Source organism: Gymnodraco acuticeps, unplaced genomic scaffold, assembly GCF_902827175.1.
Source record: "Gymnodraco acuticeps unplaced genomic scaffold, fGymAcu1.1, whole genome shotgun sequence".
NCBI lineage: Eukaryota > Metazoa > Chordata > Actinopteri > Perciformes > Bathydraconidae > Gymnodraco > Gymnodraco acuticeps.
In genome coordinates this window covers 184,267-206,726 of record NW_022992152.1, presented here as the reverse complement: position 1 = coordinate 206,726, position 22,460 = coordinate 184,267, and the positions used below count along the sequence as shown (strand labels likewise).

Here is a 22,460-nt window from a genome sequence, read left to right as displayed (position 1 = left end):
TTAGAATGATTTTAAATGTTCATGGCCTCAAAAAGAAACACTGACATAGTAAATTGTAATTTTGTAATAACAAATATTGTAAAAAAGCAAGTCAACGGTTGTTCCCTAAAGTGGAGGAAAATTGAAAATGCTGTAGTAAAATACCATACGTTTACCTCTCGTATTATCCCTTCTCCATTAGACTGGATTTTCTTGAGTGTGATGGACCCTAATTCTCACAATTCAACACTGTGTGCTGAGTAATTCATACTTAAAATACACAGACGAAGGAAACTGACTAAAGCATCGAAATCAACTTGAAAATCAAAGGCACACAGCTCGTGATACCTGGGCAGCACACACAGTAGAGTCATATATATATAAGATATATAAATGAGATACACAAGCAAAAAGACACTTTTGAATATCAAACACCCACACACAAAAACACAATGTCCCAACATTCATACCTTATCTCTACAATTCTAGTTCAGTTTGCTAATACACATTGTTCCTTTTAAGACACACTTTATGCTCGCTGTGCAGGGTGGAGGTACTTACTCTGTGTCAGAGTGGTAGGTGAAACACTCTGGGAGGTAGAGGTCGACTAAATCCATGTGCACTCTGCAACCATGCTCTGTAGGGAGAAAAGTGAATATCTGTTTCCCTGCTCTCCTCTCTGTATCTCGTCCCGTGTTCTATAAGCTGTATGTCTCAGTGCACCGTTTGTCACTTTCTCTTTGCTATGTCTCAAAACTTTGCCTCCATCTACTGCCCTCTCTTCTGTGGTATCACACCTCAGCTGCTCTCATTGTCCTCACTCGTGTGTGTCTTCCTGTCACTCACACTCACACACACTCTGGCTGCCTTTGAAGTCCTGGCTGTTGTGACTAGCTGGCTGTGTGTGACAAGGGTCTCCAGGCTGAAGCTGGCCCTCATGAATCCTCAGCCACACACATTTGAATGGCCTTCCCCCAGCAAGCTAGGGTGGCAGCTGATTGGCTGTCCTCTGAGCCAATGAGAGCCATCCTCTCACTGGGGCAGGTGGAGATGACAACAGAGGATGTTTTAGGTTTGAATTCTTAGAAAGAACCCTTATATATACAGTCTATGCCAAGAACTTTATATGTGGATGTGAAAATCCCCAAATACGTTAAGAGTTAAAGGATCTTTGCAGTGTTTGTGTTACTATTTTTATTGAACAATTCATTAAACCTCAGTGAATGTTATTCCATAAACTGAATTGTGATAAAAGAAACACTACTAGAAATATGTTTTTAACTGTTAAATTAGATCAAATGAATAGGTAGACACCTTGAATATATATATATCTACTTAATAATGTCAATTATAGGAATTCATTAAGGGTAAAACATCTGTTTGCTGCTTCTTAAATGTGAAAACAGGCTGCTATTTCTTTCTCTGATTTTTTATTATTTAAAGGAAATATCATTGGGTTTCTGATTACATTTTAATATGTGCAACATATCTAAAACAAACTTCTAAAACATTGGCTCTTCTTCTCTGACTTTAATTCACTTAAATAATTATGATTTTTGCATTTAATTTGTTATTTTAATGACAACGTTTAACAGTATTCAATTGTCCTTTAAGAATGTGTTTCTTTTTCTTGTTGGTTTTAATGTTTAATGTAAAGTGCTTTAAATTGCCTTGTTGCTGAAAAGTGCTTTATTAGTAAACTTGCCTCTTTGGTTGGATCAAACAAGCATCAAATGAACTGATAAAGATTCAGCTGATACCCACTTTATCTGACCCACTATTCAGATAAATAAAAACATCTCTAATACAACACTCAGATACATATATAATCCCATAATGCTGGATATAAACTGGAGAATTACCTGGAAAATCACCTATTTTAGTGTCAAAGTCACTGCTTAAATTAAATAAGATTCTTCCCACACAGATATGAATGAACATATGGTCACAGTTTGTAACCTTAGCTGACTTACTGCTGGTGCAGTACTTGATCTATCTGATCTAATCAGCAATGGCTATGTGCCTAACGTGATACGTTTTGCATTTTGCTGCCACCACACACTTTTACTGTGCGTAAGTAACACTTGGCATTGCAAAAGGTTAGCAGGTGCAATCCAATCTGCAAATGTCAGTTACAGTATCCTATGAAGTTTCAAAACGAAGTTCTCCGAATTCATATGAAGTGCTGATTTAACTTCAACAATTTGATCCAAGATGGATCGACAAGAACCCTGCAAGCATAAGAAAACACTTTGAATACTAACAATAATAAAACAGTAATTAAGTTAATCACCACTAACGTATATTCTCAGTTCTCCCATAAGAATGAAGTTGCAGTAAATAGCTTGGGGTTAGATGCAGTGTTGTCACTACGCCCCTAATCCACTTACAGCAGATGCACAGGTAAACCCATGTCAACAAAAATCCCTTGTAATGCAGAACGTTTTGCAGTTTGCACAGATACACACTGCCCCAGCCTTGTTGAAGAAGACATGGGTCAAATTCAAATCATGGTGGTAAACCCTGAGGTCCTGAGGTAGCTGTGGGTGCTTGCCATGGAGCATTGAATACATTATGCAGTAAAAAGTGGAGTGCATAAAACGTATCTGAACTAATATATAACGATAAGATGATACAGCAATGAAGTATTCTTCATCAATGTACAAGCATAGGAACAGTTTTCACTATTCAAAACCAGTAAATCCCACAAATGATCCACAAACTATTTAAAGTTCAATTATTTGACTTCTTCATTCAAAAACACATCCCGTGTCTTTAGGATGATGGAACAATACTCCCCAATGAATATAGTGTTAACTAATAGCATCAAAAACGCACAGATGTCAAAGGGAGTTTGGGACACATACAATTTATAATTTCTGCTCTTTTTTTTGGTTTCGGCCTGTCTTTTCCCCTCTCCCTACATGACGTTGGGCTTGTGCTCCAACCTGACCCCTGCCTAACCAACCTCCACAGGAATTAAATCACCTGCGCTAATCTGCTGCTCAGATAAAGGCCAGACAGCAGACTGCATGGAGTGGTCCTTATCTTATTACGCACCACATGAAACAGATCGGCAACAGAAATACAGCAGCCACATACACAGGCATTTAACTTGTCTAAACAAACACACGATCGCAACACACGCAAACATAAAGGAAGGAGCATTAATAAAATACCCCTAAAAGATAAAGAGAGTGTGATTTCTAATGGTAGGCCTACATACATTTATCTCAACCACAAAATACAAAAAGCCAGACACTTAGCTACTATCATATAAAATCTCTTAAAGTTAATGTATCACATAAAACACTATCTAGTCTACACTGAGAAATTATCTTTTATAAACCATTTAGGAAATTAATGTTGACGTTCAAGTGAAGTGGTTCTTATCTCTCAGTGGCTTTTAGCTTGGCAGCTGCCGTCAATGGACTCTTATTTGCTCCAAAAAGCGGAGGGGCTTTTCATATATTCAGGTTGAAATCAAAACTTGAGATTGCTAATTTTATCAATGCTTGATGTTATCCTTGGCACCGGTCGAGTGGTCTCGAGACGTACCACAACAATAAGGCACACTTAAACCAAGCCAGAGTGGCGTCGAGCAAGCCACTTGACCCGAACGCACCCGAGTAGTTTATTTTTTCTGATAATCTACTAGTTACTGTGTACCACTGTACAAAAGCTTTTTGTTTCACTTCAAATGGCTCTATGTCAAAGGTTGATGTTAATAATAAAAAATAAATGTTACAACAGAACAAAAGTTGCACTCACTAAAGTTAATCTGTTGATTGAATAATTATCATCAAAGAAGTTCAAAATAAATTCAAATAAGGACTGCAAATAATGATTATGAAGTTAAATAATCAATTGTTTAGCTATGCTAGCAACATGGCTCCAGGGATGACAGTGTCTGACCACCACCATCGTGGTCCAGGAAAAAATGTAATGACATTGGTGTTGTTACCTTAAAAAAAACAGCATATTCATTTCAGACATGTCATTTGTGAAGTAGTCTGTTTTTTGTCTAAATAGCCTCAGCTGTGGCTACTTTGTGTTTACTGCTAATTAGCTAATGCTAGCATGCTAACACGCTAAACCAGCATGGTGCACATGGTAAAGATTTACCAGAGATCAGTTTATTTTGGAACTGGATCCATCCTAAAATCGATTTATGGTTGTCAAAAATAAAAAGGAATTTATTTCTTTATCATTTTATATTTGAGTGAATATTTAGTTTTATTTTTAAATATCAAAATCAGTAAGGAGGAGTTTTAGAGTTTCTGTAACAAATGTAAACCTTCTGCTGGATGTCAAAAACAAATGTAGTTAAAAAATATAAAAGGACTGTTTAAACAATTCAGATGGAATAGAAAACCTAAATGGCTTATAAAAAACATCTGAACAAAAACCACAGAGCACAAATGACAGGTAAACTGAGCAAAGAGGACATTGACATGAACCAAAGCAAAATCCTGAAATAACAAGAAACGGAAACGAGCTCAATGCAGCAAATGAAATTGAACACGCATGGCTGCATCAAAATATACTCTTTTTTTTTACACTGCTGAGTTTAAACCGAAGACAGGAGTTCAATAGCTGATCCGAAGGGACGCTGCCTGTAACAGAGCGCCCAGCTGCCAGCTATTGACCACATGATTCCTTTTCCCTGAAGAAAAGGAAAAGTACCAGTGAAGCAGACACCCTTTGTTTGTGTGTGTGTGAGTGTGTGTGTGTGTGTGTGTGTGTGTGTGTGTGTTCATCACTTTCTACTCATGCCTAAACTCACACCCACCAAAAATCTGCCCCTGGGGATGGCTGTCGGATTGACTTCCAAAACTGGACAGTCACTCTGCAACTCCAACCCCCAACTCACACACACGCACACGCACGCACGCACACACACACACATTAGCATCACTCCTCAGCTCTAGTGAGTGTAATCTGCTTAGTTTATGCCTGACTCACAGTCATCCATCAATTACTGAGACAGAGGGAAAGACTATTGACACTTTGGGCAAACACCACTGTCTCGCCGCAGTGACACAGTACCTCGCAGACACTTCAATGGTTTACAAAAGGAGTGGTGGGGGAAGTAAAAGTAAAGAAAAGGAAGAAAGTGGAGCTGAAACTAAGATGGGGAAACAAGATAGAGAGAAATATGATATAGAAATGGAATAGCTGTGTTCTTTATGCATGGTATCTTTAAATAGATGAATGGGAGGGAAGTGATACATTAAATGATGTATTGAGAGACAGATTGGAAAAGGATCAGTTTCATTTTATTGATCTGGAGCGCACTGTAAAGGGATCAGAGGTCACACACACACACACACACACACACACACACACACACACACACACACACACACACACACACACACACACACACACACACACACACACACACACACACACACACACACACACACACACACACACACACACACACACACACACACACACACACACACACACACACACACACACACACACACACACACACACACCACACACACACACACACACACACACACACACACACACACACACACACACACACACACACACACACACACACACACACACACACACACACACACACACACACACACACACACACACACACACACACACACACACACACACACACAACAGAAACCTTAGTAAGCCTAAAGGGAGATGCTTAAAGCTACGTAACCATAGAAATGTCACTTAGAGCTACTGGGACCTGCTGCCGCTATCCTCACAGGGTCAATGGTCTTTAAATGCTTTTCACTTATCAGGCCATCCTACAGTCCCACTGGGGAGGAAGTGAGTCAGCGCTAGGAAACATATATGCACAGGAAGGCATTCGGTCATACAGGATTTCATTGGGGCTAATTTGGGATCATTGTATTTGACACCAAATGCACAGAAAAATATTGAAGAATCTCAGGATCTTAAAGGTGGTTTACATACCCTTATAATAACTTGGCTGGACTGCCTCCTAGTGGACATATTTATTTTACATTTGCAGCAGCTATATACAGTCTATGCTATACACAACTAACCACAAGGGTGATAAGGTCAAATTATTTTATAAGCAATAAAAAGCAATTAAAACTGTGGTTTAATTTGAAATGATGGTGCGCCAATCCGTAGAACTAGCCTAAATCTGAAATATTTAGTTTAAAGACGCTTTAAACACTTTAAACCTAGATTTAATTATGTTGCCATTCAATTAAATTAAACTCCAGCTTTTTAATACTGTCAGCATTAACTTAAAATGTTCACTTGACGAAGTTTAACTTCTAAAATGGCTGCCTTTAAGAGATGTGTACAAAATATTCAAGTTTGTCCTTTCACTCCAGTTGATCTGTTATAACTGACACCCTAACTGGTAGTCTTTTTTTCCTTAATGTTCTGTTCTGTTCTTTTTTTCTGTTCTATTTTTGGACTATATTGCCTTAACAATGTGTCAAACACACATGTATTAATTGATTTAGGAAAGTAACCATCTCTGTATTGGTACTCTTAAAGGGATAGTGGAAATCCGCGAATTTTGGGTTTAACTTATGTATTTTTATTAAAAATAAGCATAATAAACAATTTTTTTTAATTTCATGCGCCTAGTTTCATTTTATTTTCAATTTTACTGCGCCCTCTCAATGAAAGAAATACTTCGGGAATCGTCGGGAATCTTCGGGTGATGACGAGAGCATAGGAAGACGGGCACAAACAATGGCGGACATTCAATAGCATTTGCATGTGAATAGCCGACCTTTATTATGGTGAATAGATGTGTTTTGTATGGCTGTAGTGCGACAGAAAAATTCTATGTGACACAACGACATTGGATTAACCTTGAGATGCGTTTTATTCCGTTGAACACAACTTTTGATCACAAATCAAAAAAGGTAAGACGTAATTATTGTAATATTTTTGGAACCGGATGTTGTTTACTTTCTCTTTTCTGGCTGATAGCTCCAGGAATTCGAGGTCTTACAGTGATGATGACATTACATGTGTGGAATCTGTGGAGTCTCAGCTTTAAATCGTATATCTTGTTTGTGCAGTTAAGATAGTAATAAGGGCATTTCTACCGTGTGTTGTGTGTAAAAAAGCGTTAGCATTAGTTAGCATTGTTTCGCTCAATGCTAATTCAAAGGCTTGGTATTAATCTTGTGTTTTTTCTAGCTAACAATTGTTCTTATTGTCAGTTAGCGGAGTTTCTTACCTTTAAAAGGGTATGAAACATTAATAGTTTCATAAATGTTAAGAAGCCCTGAGACATGTGAGAGAAACAAAACTGTGGGAGGGGTCCACTGGGGGGACCTTCGGGCTTAACTGGTTAACAATGATTAATATTTGTAAAGGCTACAGGTGATCTTAAGATGCGTGAGCTATGCTTAGGGACCTACCAGTCAAGATTATTTGTGCGTAGGGGTGCATCATCTGGCGCCTGCTCCTGGTCATCCTCGCCATTGCCCATGCCGTGAACCATCACCTCGGGCTCGGGCTCGAACAAATAAGGACGTAATGGTCCATCGTCTGGCTCAATATTGTCACCATCGTCGCTTACTGAACCGGATTCAGATTCAGTTCCTAAAACGACATTTTCGTAGGAAAGCCGAGAGGATGTTTCTGACTCGCTATCATCACTGGATACCTCGTACAATCCTTCTTCTTTGTCTGGTATATTTGCCCTTCCACGTTCATTCTGCATAGACGCCATGGTTTGTTATCGTATCGTCTTCCTAAGTTTTCGTCACTTCCGGTTTGGCTGAGTCGAACATTTCGTTTCTAAAAAACTTCGGGGAAGCTGCAATAAAGTGCTTCTAACATGCGTAAGGCAATTATTATATTTTTTTTAATCAGGTGTGATTGTTTTGGTACGTAATTATGCTTGTATATAAGTTAAAACGAAACTATTTGAGGTTCCATTTCCACTATCCCTTTAATTTAGTTATAAACAAACTTTCATTTACTAACCTGAGATTAGTTTTTCAGTGTACACAGAGCTCTGTTTAATTTAAAATCTAGATTGACTAATTGTATACCTAGTAATGTGGATTACTGCAGCTTCATTATCTTAACAATCTCTATTGGTTTAACAGTTGTCCTTCCTGTGTCCAGTTTATAGGCATTTATCCCTCGACTCGTCATAGTAGGAAAAGCACAGGTGATACTATCACTAACGATGGCTCTGATTTATTCAGGTGTCATCAACACAGCTAAAGCTGCTAGCCATGGTTCATTTGATTAAATACACGGTATTTTCCTAAGTAAAAATGTAATTTTAAAAAAAGGTCTATATGCCTTTATTTATATTGGAGTATTTTACATTGTATTTTACTTAAAAAGGGGGAAAACAATGGACATTTAACTTTTACAGAGGTGGTTCATTCATATTCTTTTTTAGTTATTCCCCATTTATAAAAACACACACCTGGTTCCCAGAACCGTCTCAGGTGAGGAGCCACCGGTGCGGGCCCAACACACACATAAAATCCTCGGAGTCAGCATCACACACCTACTGATGATGTCCGGGACTATTATACGCACTTTCACGTAACCACACTCACACAAACCAGCCGTCTATCTCATCATATCACTTTTATCTCCACAGGTGTCAAATTTAGCCCTCCGGCTCCCTGTCAGCATGTATACACTAAACAAATCAACACAGACATACATGGAGACTAAAAGAACTTCCCTGTCATGAAGGTAAAAAAAAGACTACCACAGCTTTATGTTTTTTCGCCTGCTGGCTTTCTATCTCCCTTTGTATCTAGAGCCAGCCTCTCTAACACATTCTGTCCGCAGCTCCACAGGTGAGCCAGTCTCACCCCACGACACCACCAATAATCTTCCTCTGATTCCATCACATCCTTCCCTTCTTGCTTCTAATCCTCCACCATCTCTGTCCTCCATCATCTGATCATACAGATGCACCCATGAGGGCACTGCTGGGATATCCTTACACTCCAGGCAAAAATGTAACGCCAAGCCCATAATTGCCTCATGATACCCCCGCCCCACACCCCTGCCTTCACCCGAAACCACCCTTCTCCAGGCTTTCGGGGTCCTCTTCTCAGTAAAGCCCACCCTCTGGTCATCCTTCAGCCCTGCTCAACACAGTCCACTGGTTCCTGGCAATGGCGAAGGAACAGCAGTCAAAATGTAATTTTCTGCAAGATTACACATGATAATTACTCGTTTTGGAGGGTCTCTATAAATGATGACTTCCAATTATAGATGCAGAACTAATATCGATCGGTCAACAGAAGTGGCGAGGAAGAGGAGCTGTACAGTAATGTTGTGTTTACTGACATCTTTCTTGACGACACACAAACACTGATGTAGACAAACTGCAACTGAACTGATTACAAAGTCGTACAGAGACTGAACAGCAAGTATTGATGGGAGCCAATAAGAAGCCTGAGAGATTAGTTCACCTGGGAACACAGTAGACCTTCACCTGGTCGGACACACACACACACACACACACACACACACACACACACACTTCTGTTTCCATTCAAACACCCCACTGGACTGTTACTAAGCAGACAGTAAGAAAACCACATTAGCTGTAATTAAAAGAAGCATTCATTCACTTCTTCACCATCCGCTCATCTTACTGCACTTACTGTCAGTTTCATCCACCGGCTGGTCCTCCGCTCTACAGCTGCAGTCAGTCAGTCAGTCTCAAGGACAAACGCTCCCCTCGCCTCCGGTCTCTGTAGCTCAGCGATGCAGCAGCACACACACATACATACATACATAAACACACGTTCCCTCTCTTTCTCTCCTCTCACTCTCATCCAGTGCCAAGTTTTACCTAGCCGGCTCACAGGGGCGTCCTGAGAGAGTGTGTCAGACAGAAAGTGTGTCTAAGAGGAAAGGGGTGGCGTGGGGGGGGGGCAGCCAGCGTTCCCTTATATGCAGAGGGGAGGTGGTGAGTAGAGGGGAGGGTAGAGGACACACAGCACTCCTGTATTCCCATAGATACAGAGGAGGGATTTCTATTGCAGCCTTGCAAAGATGGGAGAGAGGGAGAGAGGGAGAGAGGAAGAGAGGGAGGGAGACGGAGAGAGCATCATATTTCAGCGATGTTGAGTCAGCATGTGAATGTGATGCATGTGTTGATAGCAGTTGGGAATATTTAGAGGGCATATGTTCTTATGGGCACCTATGGATTAGACAATTACCCATTACAAAACTAATTTCAAACAATAAAAACAGTCCCTGATGCAGCTGTACAATTCGTTTTTAAAGGGGATATACTATGAAAAATGTACTTTTCAGTGCTTGAGCATTTGTGTATCTGGAGTGATAACCAACCAGCAAACTATAAAATAAGACAGCCCAGTCAGTTTTTTGTGGGATCCTAAATCATAAAACATGGGATTTAAGCCGTTCAGGTTTGGCTCCACCTCTGATGTTACATACTGTCACACATCCATCTTCACCTCTGGCTTTGGAACTACATACTTTATGTAAAGGTGTGCAGGTTTTTCTGGCGAGCCAATCAGCTTAAAGAGACAGGCTCTAAAACAGAGCGTTTCACACCGAGGGTAAATACAGCTATATTCAAACAGACAGCATGCAGAAGAAAAAAGTGTTCTAGTAGAAACCCAAATACAACTAGAGAATGCAATTCCTGAAGAAATTGCTAGTGGGAATGCTTTGTATTGAAAAGCTGACACTAAACTGCTATGCTGAAATGTAATGTGTAAGAAGAAAGTGAAGAATTTAGATTGAAATGATACATGAACACTGGGGGCTTGAATGTGTGATGAGAGAAGAAAAGAAAGTAAAAAGGCTTGGAAAAGCAGCAGAATATTTGAACTGCAAACCTTTGAACTAACTTGATGGTGAATGATCTGTCGCCATGCCAACAGCATTTGATGACATCCTATAATACGCTTAGATGCGTTGATGGCTGCATCGTTACCAAACCTGTGACGTTTTGGGCCATTTGGAGCATTTTCACTGAAGTTAAGAGAAAACCGTGTTTCATGGCGAGCATTGTGTTGTCATGGCAACGACATTTGAAGAAATCTCAAAACTGTCCCGTAGATGTCTTCACGGCTGGACTGTTAGCACACATGTGAAGTTTGAGCACTTTTTGAACATTTTCATAGGAGTTATAGCGACATCGTCTTTTATGGATAGGGATGCGTTTCCATGGAAACGGCATATGATGAAACCCCATCATTGACGTAGAGCTGTTGAGGGCAGGACCATTAACCATTATCTGAAGTCTGCTGCTCTGAGCATGTCAGTTGGAGTTATGACATCATCGTGTTCCATGACACAGGTGTTTATATTTGAGCTAACGAGGTGTCCAGAGATCAAAGGTTTCCATGGTGATCAGTGAGAGGAGAGCACTTTCATTGTTCTGAATGAGAGATAAACCTCTTACATGTGAACGTTTTCTTGAAGAACCGTAACAGATATCGGTGAAATTTCAAAGCGTGAAGCATGTCAAGGAACTTGAGCATCTGAAGTGTACTTTTTGTGTACTTTCGTGTCAATAATGTGGCCTTTTTGGCAGATTAACTAAAGGTGTGCGGCTGCTGTGGTGGGAAAAGGTGAGGCTGAATTTACAATGGAGTTTAATGGAGACATGTTGAAAGTTTTTGTCACTTCATGCCCTCAAAAGGCATTTGGGGCGGTGGTGGCGAAGTCGATAGGGACTTGGCTTGGCAACTGGAAGATCACCAGTTCAAGTCCCGGCAAGACCAAGTGCTACCGAGGTGTCCCTGAGCAAGACACCGTTCCCTACACTGCTCCCCGGGCGCCGTTCAAAATGGCAGCACACTGCTCCTAACACAGGATGGGTCAAATGCAGAGAAACAATAGCCATCGATTCCCGACCGAGCTGAACGTTTAGATGTTTGAACGAAGTTTCTGCGATGTTCAATGCGGGAGAAGTGGCGCAAAATAACCCGGCGGAATAATAAATAATTTTGTGCGTAGCATAACAGATAGTTGGAATGCTGTGTCAGCATTCCCACTAAATTATGAAACTAAAACATAAGCATGATATGTCCCCTTTACAAAACAATGTACTGGCAGATAAAGGTTATTTTTGTGATATCAGTATAGGTGTAAATGTTGGATAGCAAGAAACAGTACAGTACAGAAATGCTGAATATTCATGTATGACGCTATTTTAGAATGAGTCTGCATTTCATATTTTGTCCATCGCAGAGCACCGACAAGCTAATTTGTCTCCAATATGTATCTTTCAGCTCAATTGTTGAATGAATAAATTGAAAAGGAAGGGTTCAACGTTTCAAAATGTGCTTGTTTGCTCTCTTCCAAAAAGTTTGATATCAGTATGTCCATTCAACATTAGGCAAGGGTCAAACCTTTTAGCTTAGCTTAGCATAACAACTGGAAACAGAATTTTTGAAAATTTCTCGTTATTTCTAAAAAAGGTGTTTATCCTTGTGATTTGTAAATATTAAAAAACAGATATCCGGCCAAATGTAATTATTGGATGTCCTGAACTCGCAAAACAACGTGTCATTATATTGGCTTTGAGTTTCTGAGATATTTGTTTCTGTCACTGACATCTCAAGAACATCCACCCGGTGCACAAAACAAACAAATATTGATACAGAACAACTTCTTTCTCATTTTTTAATTCATAATTTCATTTATTTTTCTAGACCTTAATCTCTATACTTGCACTGACAATAATTTCCAAATTGGTATTGGACAATCTATGGTCGCAGGCAAGCTAAATGAACACAGGAAACAATATCACAGTTAGGTCAATGACAAAGGGTCTAAAATAAAGTTTTAAAAGAAATGTCATTTAAAAAGGTCCTGCACAGTCCAACAGGTGTTTTCACTTATCTCTAATTAGACCTAATCAGGCAAAGTGAAAACACCTGTGAAAGTTATGAATGCACTTTAAAAACACAGGCAATGTCTTAGATTTTTTTCGGGGGGAATTTCCAAAACTGTTTGGAGATGCTGGAATTGCTGTAACTAGAGAATCATATATTTGTCATACAGTGTGTGTAAAGTCATTGAGCATGGCTATGGGAGGCTAAATCCAGCAGTCTGCAGTACAGTCAAGCTAGCATTGGCACAACTTAACCTAGTGTATTTTGTTACTTAAACAAACCATTTATCGTTATTGAATTGATACCACTGAATGAAAACAAACCACACTGTCATCATTGGTTCAGTATGACACGCTAATGAGACATCAATGTCATAAGATATCTCCAACATGGAGTTTTGTGAAAGGTCCCGTTGCATGAAGTCTTTTCTCCTGCTCCGTTTCAATCACTTCCACGTGTCTTCTCTCTATCTGTGTGGATGTGCCAGACGTCTCGCTGTTTCCCCAATATGGGAAAGTTTGTCTCGACTGTTGCTAGGACAAGACTGATTCCTTTCCTACTTATGACTCACATGTCTGGGTTATTCTGGACTGTTTTTTTATCGTTCGTCGCCCTGAGCAGCATTTCCTCTCCCTCGCTCTCTGTTTCTCTCAGTGTCTTCTCCCAGCATCCTTCAGGTTCAGGATCCAGAATCCTCGGGTTTTCAGTTGAAGCCTAGGCCCGTTCCTTTGGGTCTCTGCGTGGCCCGGACGGGTTCGGTCATGCCCCTGCCCTCCGGACCCAGGCCCATCCCCGGGCTCCAGCCCATGCTCTGCATCATGCGGCTCCCCATGTTAGTGTCAGGGAGGGGGGGTGCGTTCTCCCCCACCACTACTGAAAGGAGAAGTTACAGGTTAGAAAATAGGGAGTTATCGACATATCGTTTATCGACAAGGTGTACATATCTAAAATAGAGTTCCTTTGACTGTTTTTGTTATTCTAAATGGGTCAGTTTTGTAGACATTGGCTCTGGTAACTTGTTATAAGAAATGAGAGAAAAGACACTGATATATAACCAATTTCTTTCCAGTATATGAAAAACTACAGGACTCTTAACCAGAAAGTCTTTTTTTTGGTAAATTCAATAACCAAAAGATATTCATACTGACGTTGGGGCCTGTTCTGTTGTTGCAGATTGAATGTTCCTGTATAATAATAAACTCTGTATTCAAGAACATTTAAAACTCATCTTGTAGATTAGTCCTTGCAAAATAGAACCGTACCACTTTTCCTTTATGTATGGAACAGCAAATGAGTATGACGTGTGGATTAATTTGCTTCTCTTCACATGCACGACGAATGCGCACATCGCAAAGTGGATGCTGTAGCGTTGTGCCGTGCAGCCTTAATGGACATGTTAATTGATTAATGGAGATTCTGTCTGCCGTCTGGTACTGCCTCTAAATAAAAGCGCACGCATGTCTGTTTCCAAACAGACTAGTGGGTTTTGTCCCCGGCACTTCCTGGAAGTCCACGCTCCAGTGACAGAGGTCGATCTGTTAGCCCGTTTAATCCCGTCTTGATTTATGTGGAGCGCAGGTCAAAGCCGCACGCTCATTTACTCAGACGATGGTTGAGCGCCAAATTGTCAGGAAGTGAATTTGGCAGGACATCGCCGTTGCCCGCCTGCTGCGAGTTTAGCAACCTGCTGTTCCGCAGACCTACATCCGGGTCTGGAGCGTGTACAAAGTGCTTTGGACCATACAAATAAATATATAATACATGGAACTACAAGGTGTCACGAGCCAAATGATGCTTAAATAATAATACATGGATCAGACTCTATATATTATAATGGGGGTTACATTTTTGCTATCTCTCCCTTCCTCCTCCAACTGGCCCAGAGGTAAAGAGAGTGGTTTGGGGGGAGGGGGAGTGGGCCTGATGCACAAGTGTTACAGGCTAAGAGCTAATCCAGTATCTCTGCTCTGACAGCATGACTAGCCAGCTGACTCTTGTCCAACAAAGCTTAGGAGGAAAGGGGGTTAGGAGCAAAAGCGCCGTTTAATAATGAGAGAGGGGGAGAGGGAGCAACACGAAGGCTGAGGGACTCCCTTCTCTCTTTTTAAAGATGCGTAGTGAATCCCTCATTTTTCATCCCCGTCCCTCGTGTTTACATCAGTGTATGTGCGAGACAGAAGGCAACGAGGAAAGCAGGCTGGTGGACATACTGCGCTCAACCAAGAGGGGGAGGAGAAACAGGCGAGAGCCAAAAATACGAAAAAGAAAACGTGGTAAAAAAAAAAAAGGAAAAAAAAGTGCCAGATGGTGCGTTAGGTGTAGCTAGGTCCAATACCTGGGGGGGCGGTGGAACCGAGGGGGGCTGCTTTTCGCCTCCGCTTGACATCCCCTGTACACAGAGAGCCCAGGTGCCCGCTGGTCTGTCTGCAAAACCAGCCAAGCGAGACAAAAATATGTGGGCATTAGTTGAGCTCAAGTAACACAGTGGAAATTATTCTTCCTCATTTGAAAAAAAAAATACCCGTTGTGAAAACCAATGGGGAGTTATGTCGATGAGACTGCAGCAGAAACAAAAGGCAGGTACTAAAAAGGAAATTAGTTCTGCGTTTCGCTCATAAATCACTGACGTTTTTCTCAAGTGTTGTTCTCACCTGCTGGCTGTTTTCACCGAACAGCTTCTCCGATGCCCTCTGTCTGACCGAGAGTCCCAATGCAACTGGAGTGGCAGTAAGGAAAGGGAGGGGGGGGGGGTATTAAAGTGAATGCTCAAGCAGGTAATCCTTGCAATAAAACTAAGTAGTGCATTTAACAGCAACCACCAAGGACAGTGCTACAGATCAAAATGTTAACTTTGGGGGGAAAAGAAACTCACCTGTCCGTGCTCTCTCCTGGAGCCCGAGCTGAACCAAGGCCTGTTGGAGATTTAATAATAATGTAATTGAGAGCCATCAAGGCTGCCTTCCACAGACCGAAACCAAACTGCTATTAATTATCTTGTCGTAAGTGAACTGCTGGCCCTCGTCCATCACAGAAACTTTTAAAGAAACTTAAGAACCTTTAAAAACGTTATCTTGGGACAACCTTTGCTGTTTGCTTTCTATTGTATTAATACTAATCGAAGATATTTAGTTTTTGTCTGGAAACCAAATTTGTGTCAAGGCCAACCAAATCTGAATTCTGCTATCTTTCTCAGCCTTAACTTCTTTTTTTTAAATCATAATTTAAAATGCAACTCCAAGTGCTACAATCCTTAGAGTAGTTTCAAAAGAAAACCAATGAAAAACAAGTACAAGAATACAAACTTTAAAGCATATATGTAAAGTATAGAAGATGAGGACTCACTCGTGGGGGTCCTGGCTCTGTCTGCCCAGCCGGTCGTTGAAGCTCTGTCCGGAGCTGCCTGCCTGGGGTATATGCTGGTTACTATGGAGACGGCTCAGCCTGGCATGGAACCCTGAAGAAGGCAGAGCAAGTCGTCAGCAACAAAACTCAGCATGTTAATTATTTGAAATGATAAATCAGTTTGATATTGTTCACAATAAAGTAAATCGCAGTCCTTTAGGATACCTATATTTATATTTTAAAGGGCTGCAGGAGTTGGAAATAATTATTACTTGCAGTTATTTTAACATTAACCGCAAGTAGTAATTCAATTAAGTACTTTGTGTCAGTAGATTTCCGTTAAGAATGTGACTCTCTGATATTGAAGCTATTTCAGTGAAACAATGCCGTTTTGAACATTTGACAGATTATTATAGGTTATTTTAACTGGTATTGCAATTACGATATGAATTGTGATATCGGACATAGCGATATATGATCATTTTTGAAACATTTACAGGATGTGTAAATCTATTGAATACCATTTGTAGGATAGGAGTTTTCTGCAGCTCCATGACACTTCTATCAGAATGAAAACTTATGGCATATTTTGCCATAATTCAATTTGAAATCAAATGTCAATCAATTAAGCAGCCATACATCAGTACAATTTTTAATACAGAGAATGGACACTAGGATGTAAAACAAATGTCTTTTTTTGCTTACGATAGTAGATATAGGAAGTAAAATCCCCTATCAGGGTATATGCAGGAATCCTGGAGTCAAATGTAATACCTTTTAAGACCTTTTTTAAGACCCTTTCCATACATTTTAAGACCTCATCGCCACTTCGAGTTTTAACCATTAGCGACACACTTTACCTCACATTGACTATATACAGTATTGATTGTCCTTCCTCCTTATCTTCCAACCATTTGGACGCAAACTTGCATTTCCCCATAACGATGTTGTTTAGCAACCGGCGTAAACGGGCCTTCGCGCGCTATCAAGCAGTGAGCGTGCCATGTCCTGTTCAGATGACGTCAAACCCAACGGGATGCCATAAATAAACTACACAGAGTCACACTACACACCTACGCAATGATTACATTCAGGCCGACTGTAGAATACAACCTCTTTGGACCATTTATATACTTATTGAAAACAAGCTACAAAATGTAATACCTTGGAAAATGCCGTTTCATACTTTTTAATAGCCTTAATTTTCGCTAAATTGATTTATCAACTTTTAATACTTTTTAAGACCCCGTGGACACCCTGACTATACAACAACACTTTATTGGCAAACTGCTAAACATTGATTTGTGTTTGCCTCCTACTGGTCATGAATGAGACTGCAACAATACAATGTATGTAACTGTACCTAATCCAACCAAATCACTCCTGTTATCTACATATTAAAAGACAGTTCATTATAGTTTGTCTTAAAAACGGGTTACCTCTCTGTCCTCCAGGCCCCATGAGGGGGAAGGACCCGCTGAGGATGCTGTTGAAGACGGGGTCAGTTAAGTCCAGCTCCTCTGAAGCCGTCTCCCTCTCCCACCAGGGGACCACCCCCGCTATCCCGCACGCCCCCCCGGGTGCTGAACCGGAGCCCGGCTCACCCTCAAAGAACCAGTCGCTCTGCTCGTCATCAGCTGGAAGAGAGACCAACATGTGACCATGGTTTTTATAAAAAAGAAAAAAGGAGGTTTCTTTGGTTGACCAATAATATTAACATATTGGAGTTTGTACCTTGCCTCCCCTCATCGTTGGTGTAGAGGCCTCCGTCACTGCTGTTACTGACACTACTGGTCTCACTGAAAAGGAGAGAGAGGAAGATGGAGATTTAGGGAAATAGAATACCATACATTTCACCATAAAGAATTGTCGATTCAAGAAACACAAGTTAGCTTACACACAGTGTGGGGAATTGAGTAAAGGTTTTGGATTAAAGTGCCAGTAAGCTACCTCAGTTTACAATAGATACCAAAATATCCCTTTTTTGATACATTAAAATATGGTTTTCTACAGTCAATTTTCCTCAATGAATTAAGAGAAGCTACGGTTTTATGTTCTTTTAAGAGAATGAGCAGTACAAGTGCATCAACCGAGAAATCTTAAGTTGGCAACATTTAAAATCAGGAACTATCCGGTTGGTAAGGAAACAAGATGTTAAAAAAACTGACCGAATATTCTATGTCAGTTTTTCAGAATTGACTGCTTTTGATATTCAGCGAAGGAAATTAATTTCCGTCCAAATAAAAAGTGTGGCCGTTAGCAAGCCCTACACCGTACACAACACGGTTCTCATCAGCCGTTGGCCTACACACTAGGGATGTGCATCTCCATCACTGAGGCCGATGCGATGCGCATCTCGATACGTTGCCACGATACGATACATTAACGATACATTTGAAACACCAGGCGATGCGATACGATACGATTCACCCCTGTTGCGATACAGTTCGATACGATTTGATTCAACATTATGCGATTCGGTGCGATACGATGCGATTCAACACGATGCAAAAATAATGATACTTCAATTTGGTACGACAGAGGATTTTTGTTTTATTCCTTATATGCAGCAAATCATACATTAACAAAAAAGTGCTTTACATATTTGGTACTGCACATCCCATCATGCCGTTTATTTTTTTACCTTTAAAAGCTCTCCAGAGTACAATTGTATAACACCTCACAGTTAAACAATGTAAAGATGCATTGCTCATGATTAACAATGTGCAAATAACAGCTACCATAGAGCAATGCCCATACAGCTGCCAGCCTGATGTGCTTAACACTCATTCATAGGCTAACTCACCACTGAGCAGAAAGCGGTGGGTTCTATATGAACAATAAATAATACAAATAACCTTTCACAAACAGGTATTTCATAACTGCTTACAGTGAGGAATACATTTAAATTATTATTGGCCGTCACAGGCTGCTGTAAACTAAACACCACTCTCTCTGACAGAACACCTCACTGAGTGATTTAACTCATATGTCTAACTTTGAGGTTTCTCTTTTCAGCCGCAGACCCCATGTCGCCTCTTTATGTGCGTCGCTAAGTTCCTCGTACTACTTGTGTACTTTAAATCGGCTCGGCATCGTTAACAATTTGCGAGCGATTTTTCAAGTTGACCGTCTGTGCCGTGCACATATACCATCAGGACGTTACTGATGGGGTGCGGCTGCGGAGTGATACTGTGTGTATGCAAGCCCGCATCTAGGACGGATCTATGTATCATGGCTGTAGACCTGTTAAGTAATAAAGATACCTCATACAAAGGTCTACGGATACCTTATTACTCTCCATGACCTGCGGTCAACTATATAGCCTAGCATAAAGGACTATTACACCGTCTTTCTTGAACAATCCGAAGTGTTACCAAACGTTTGATTTGTAGGTATTTTTCGGTGCGCTGTGTTTCTCTTTCTCCTCGACTTCCGTGTGTGTTGATAACTGAGACTCTCGGCCTCCGTAGTGGCGAAGCAAATATCAAAGATCGTCTCTGCTGAGCGTTGACAAGATGAGGGGATTTTATATGAATGAATCGGTTTTTTACCGATGCAAAGACGCTACGCCATCGATGCATCGCGAGTTCAACCCGGTTCAACCCAAACTGTAGCCGATGTGCACTCTTTCAACCGGTGCACTCGCATCTTGAACGTTTATGCCGGTGCACCGATGCGAATCGGTGAATCTTAACATCTCTACTACACACACATACCTATAAACACAGAATACAGCAGCAGAGACGGAGGAGTGGAAACTTCTTGGGAATGAATGAAAACAAAAGTGTATACACTAACCACCTATCACTCATGTCCTCATCTGAGCCCTTCTGCTCCTCCAACTCCATCTTGTCCTTGGACACTTCTATTGGAGAAGAGATGGGGTCCTCACTCTCCACCACCACCCCTTCATCTGCAGCCTCCATCCCCAGTCTGTGGGGGGCCATTTTCCTCTTCTTCACCCTGTTCTTGCCTCCCCCAGGCCCCATCATTCCACCTCCATACAACTCCATGGGCCCCCTGCCCTCATTAGCACCCATTCTATGCGGCCTGGCACCGACACGGGCTTTGGGGACAGGCGGGGGCCCTAGCATGGTGCAGGAAGGGGGTTCTGGTTCTGCAGGGGGGTCTACCGCCATACGTTTGACCTTTCGTCTCCGCCTGAGGCTGCGAGTTCCCTCTGCGGACCCCAGGACACCCAGGTCGTCCGGCCAAATCGGTCGCTTGCTTCGTCCTGTTTCTGCTGCGATGAGGGTGCGCCGTTTGGGGCCAAGTTGTTCATCCGAATCGCTGTTGTCACGGGCATGGCTGTTGGCAGCCGAGACCCCCCCTGTACTGGCTCGGTAGTCCTGCAAAACACGTCAATGTGGTTCATATCAGAAGGTGACTGATGCTAAATTGGGAACACATTTGGATTGTTAATACCCTCAAAACTATACGAGTGAGCATAAAAGACAGATTAAAACAGAGGGAAACCTTGAAGTGATTATGTGTTATGGTTCAATACAGTAAAGAATACTTAAACTGCAGGTAATCTGTACTAATTGGGCAATTCCAACTTTATGTGGAGACGAGCAGTTTACGGTTTCTAAAGGATCAGATCAGATTAAGGTTTCTCTGCTTTGGTGGGTGGGATATCTATTTGAAAAAAGGGAGAAAAATGTGAGAATAGTATGAAAAATGTGTGCTACTAGATCTCTGATATTACAGTGATTTGAATTCAAATCAACAATCCATTTAAAAAAATCTCGAGTGTAACATCTCAAGTAGATCAGCATATTTGATAGATGATCTAACTTGTATGATTCATGCACTTTTTGGGCTTTATACCAGTCACTTCCCTCATGGTTGCTTTAACAATGATAATAGTTTTGGCTACTTTTCCCATTGTTTGCACTTGAGAAACACAGGGTGAGCAACGAAACAACATTTATGGACATCTGAAGTGTTTTGCTCGAGCACCTTTTACAGGGAGAGTTTTTAGCCTAAAGATCTATATGTGTAAATCACTGCCCTCCATCCACTCACCTTCTGTTCTTCGACGCTGGACTCTGAGCCCTCACTGAGGTGGCCTGCCTCCCACGGCGGGTGCGGGTTGTCCGAGCGTCGCTTCCTGCCTCTACGCTTCCGAGCCTGCCTCTTCAGCAGACAGCCCACAGCCAGAGCATGGTCTCCTCCATCCCCAAAACCCCCACGGGCAGCCTGCTCAGAGCTCTCCTCCAGGGCTGACACCAGGTCATGGACCAGCTCGTCCATCGTCCGGCTAAAGTGCCTAAAGTTGAGGCATACAAGGAGATACTGGTTAACACATCTTGTCCCATGCTTGGACACTAAAAAGCATTTAAGATTGAGTTTTATTGAAGAGTCAGCAGAGTCTGCAGGACAGCCAATAATACTGTTGAGATACATATTTTGACAGCAGGCATTACAAAACTATACATATAGTCTATGGTAAAAGGGTATGAGTGTGTGTATGTAGGAATGATTTGCAGATTGTCATTGAAGGAGGAGGCGACAGATAAGTATGGGACCATCATTGTCAAGAAGATTAACGTTACTTAGCTTAGCTGTTTGACATGAGCAACTATGAAAAACACGTTAGCAAGATGGCTAATTCTTCAAATTTGACACACAAAATCGATCCCTTTTCAAAGTTGGATGCAACACAGGATGAGTTTGCGGCGTAATACTTACGCTAATAAATAGTCAGCTCTGATTTAACTGCCTGTGATGCCGCTTACAAAATGCTCTGCAACTACCACCAACATTACTCCTCTTTAGTTAGCTGTGTTGCTTGTTGTTAGCTGTTTAAGCTCATGTTTGCAAGCTAAGTCAACTTACGTTACAACAAACTTCTATCCATCACTTAAGATAACTACACAACCACAGCAAAGAGCTTATATTCCCATTTTTAAATGGTGGTATTTTGGTATATACTGTCGTCAGAAGATAAACAACAAAGGCTATATAGCAGATGATATTTGATGCTAGCTAGTTAGCATTGCTAGCGTTAGCTCTCTAGCTGGCTCATTCACGAGAGTTGAGTGGACGTGAACAATATGTTACGTCTCAGTGATTTCAAAGACCACCTACCAGCCGGTTCCCGCTTTGCCGATGGTTGTTAGATTAGCTGCACGGTACATTAAAGCCCCCAAATGCCAGATACCATTAGCCAGAAACAACTGACAAACATTTAAACACCACAGACATCATCCTGACAAAAAAAGCTAACGATCAGCTAGCTGGATCAATATGCGACAAGAGGAGGACAAGCAGCAGAAGGTATTG

At 41.3% G+C, this 22,460-nt stretch overlaps 2 protein-coding genes across 10 annotated transcripts in view; both read right to left on the bottom strand.

The window, feature by feature from the left end:
- The window catches only part of LOC117538566 (estrogen-related receptor gamma-like), a 29,575-nt gene extending 19,766 nt beyond the window's left edge, over nt 1–9,809 (bottom strand). For 2 of the 5 annotated variants that reach the window (XM_034204401.1, XM_034204402.1), the window contains exon 1: nt 7,380–7,464. In XM_034204401.1, coding sequence (XP_034060292.1) covers nt 7,380–7,462 — 83 coding nt within the window. In that variant the 5' untranslated portion in view covers nt 7,463–7,464. Of the gene's footprint in view, nt 1–540; nt 916–7,379; nt 7,465–9,611 lie in introns of those variants that run through there. The other 3 variants (XM_034204405.1, XM_034204403.1, XM_034204404.1) reach the window with 3 other exon arrangements.
- A 2,792-nt stretch (nt 9,810–12,601) lies between these two features.
- Nucleotides 12,602–22,460, bottom strand: gpatch2 (G patch domain containing 2). Of its 5 annotated transcripts, none has more exons than XM_034204417.1 (10): nt 22,266–22,460; nt 21,201–21,444; nt 19,971–20,521; nt 17,904–17,968; nt 17,609–17,806; nt 16,170–16,281; nt 15,700–15,739; nt 15,479–15,543; nt 15,163–15,251; nt 12,602–13,700 (listed from the first exon to the last, which is right to left on the bottom strand). In XM_034204417.1, the coding sequence occupies exons 1-10, from the start codon at nt 22,313–22,315 to the stop codon at nt 13,531–13,533; spliced, it is 1,584 nt and encodes a 527-aa protein (XP_034060308.1). In that variant the 5' UTR covers nt 22,316–22,460; the 3' UTR covers nt 12,602–13,530. The 5 variants fall into 5 exon arrangements, with proteins under 5 accessions (XP_034060308.1, XP_034060310.1, XP_034060311.1 ...); XM_034204419.1 differs by having other exon boundaries at nt 12,602–13,697; XM_034204420.1 differs by lacking the exon at nt 22,266–22,460 and adding an exon at nt 21,867–22,230.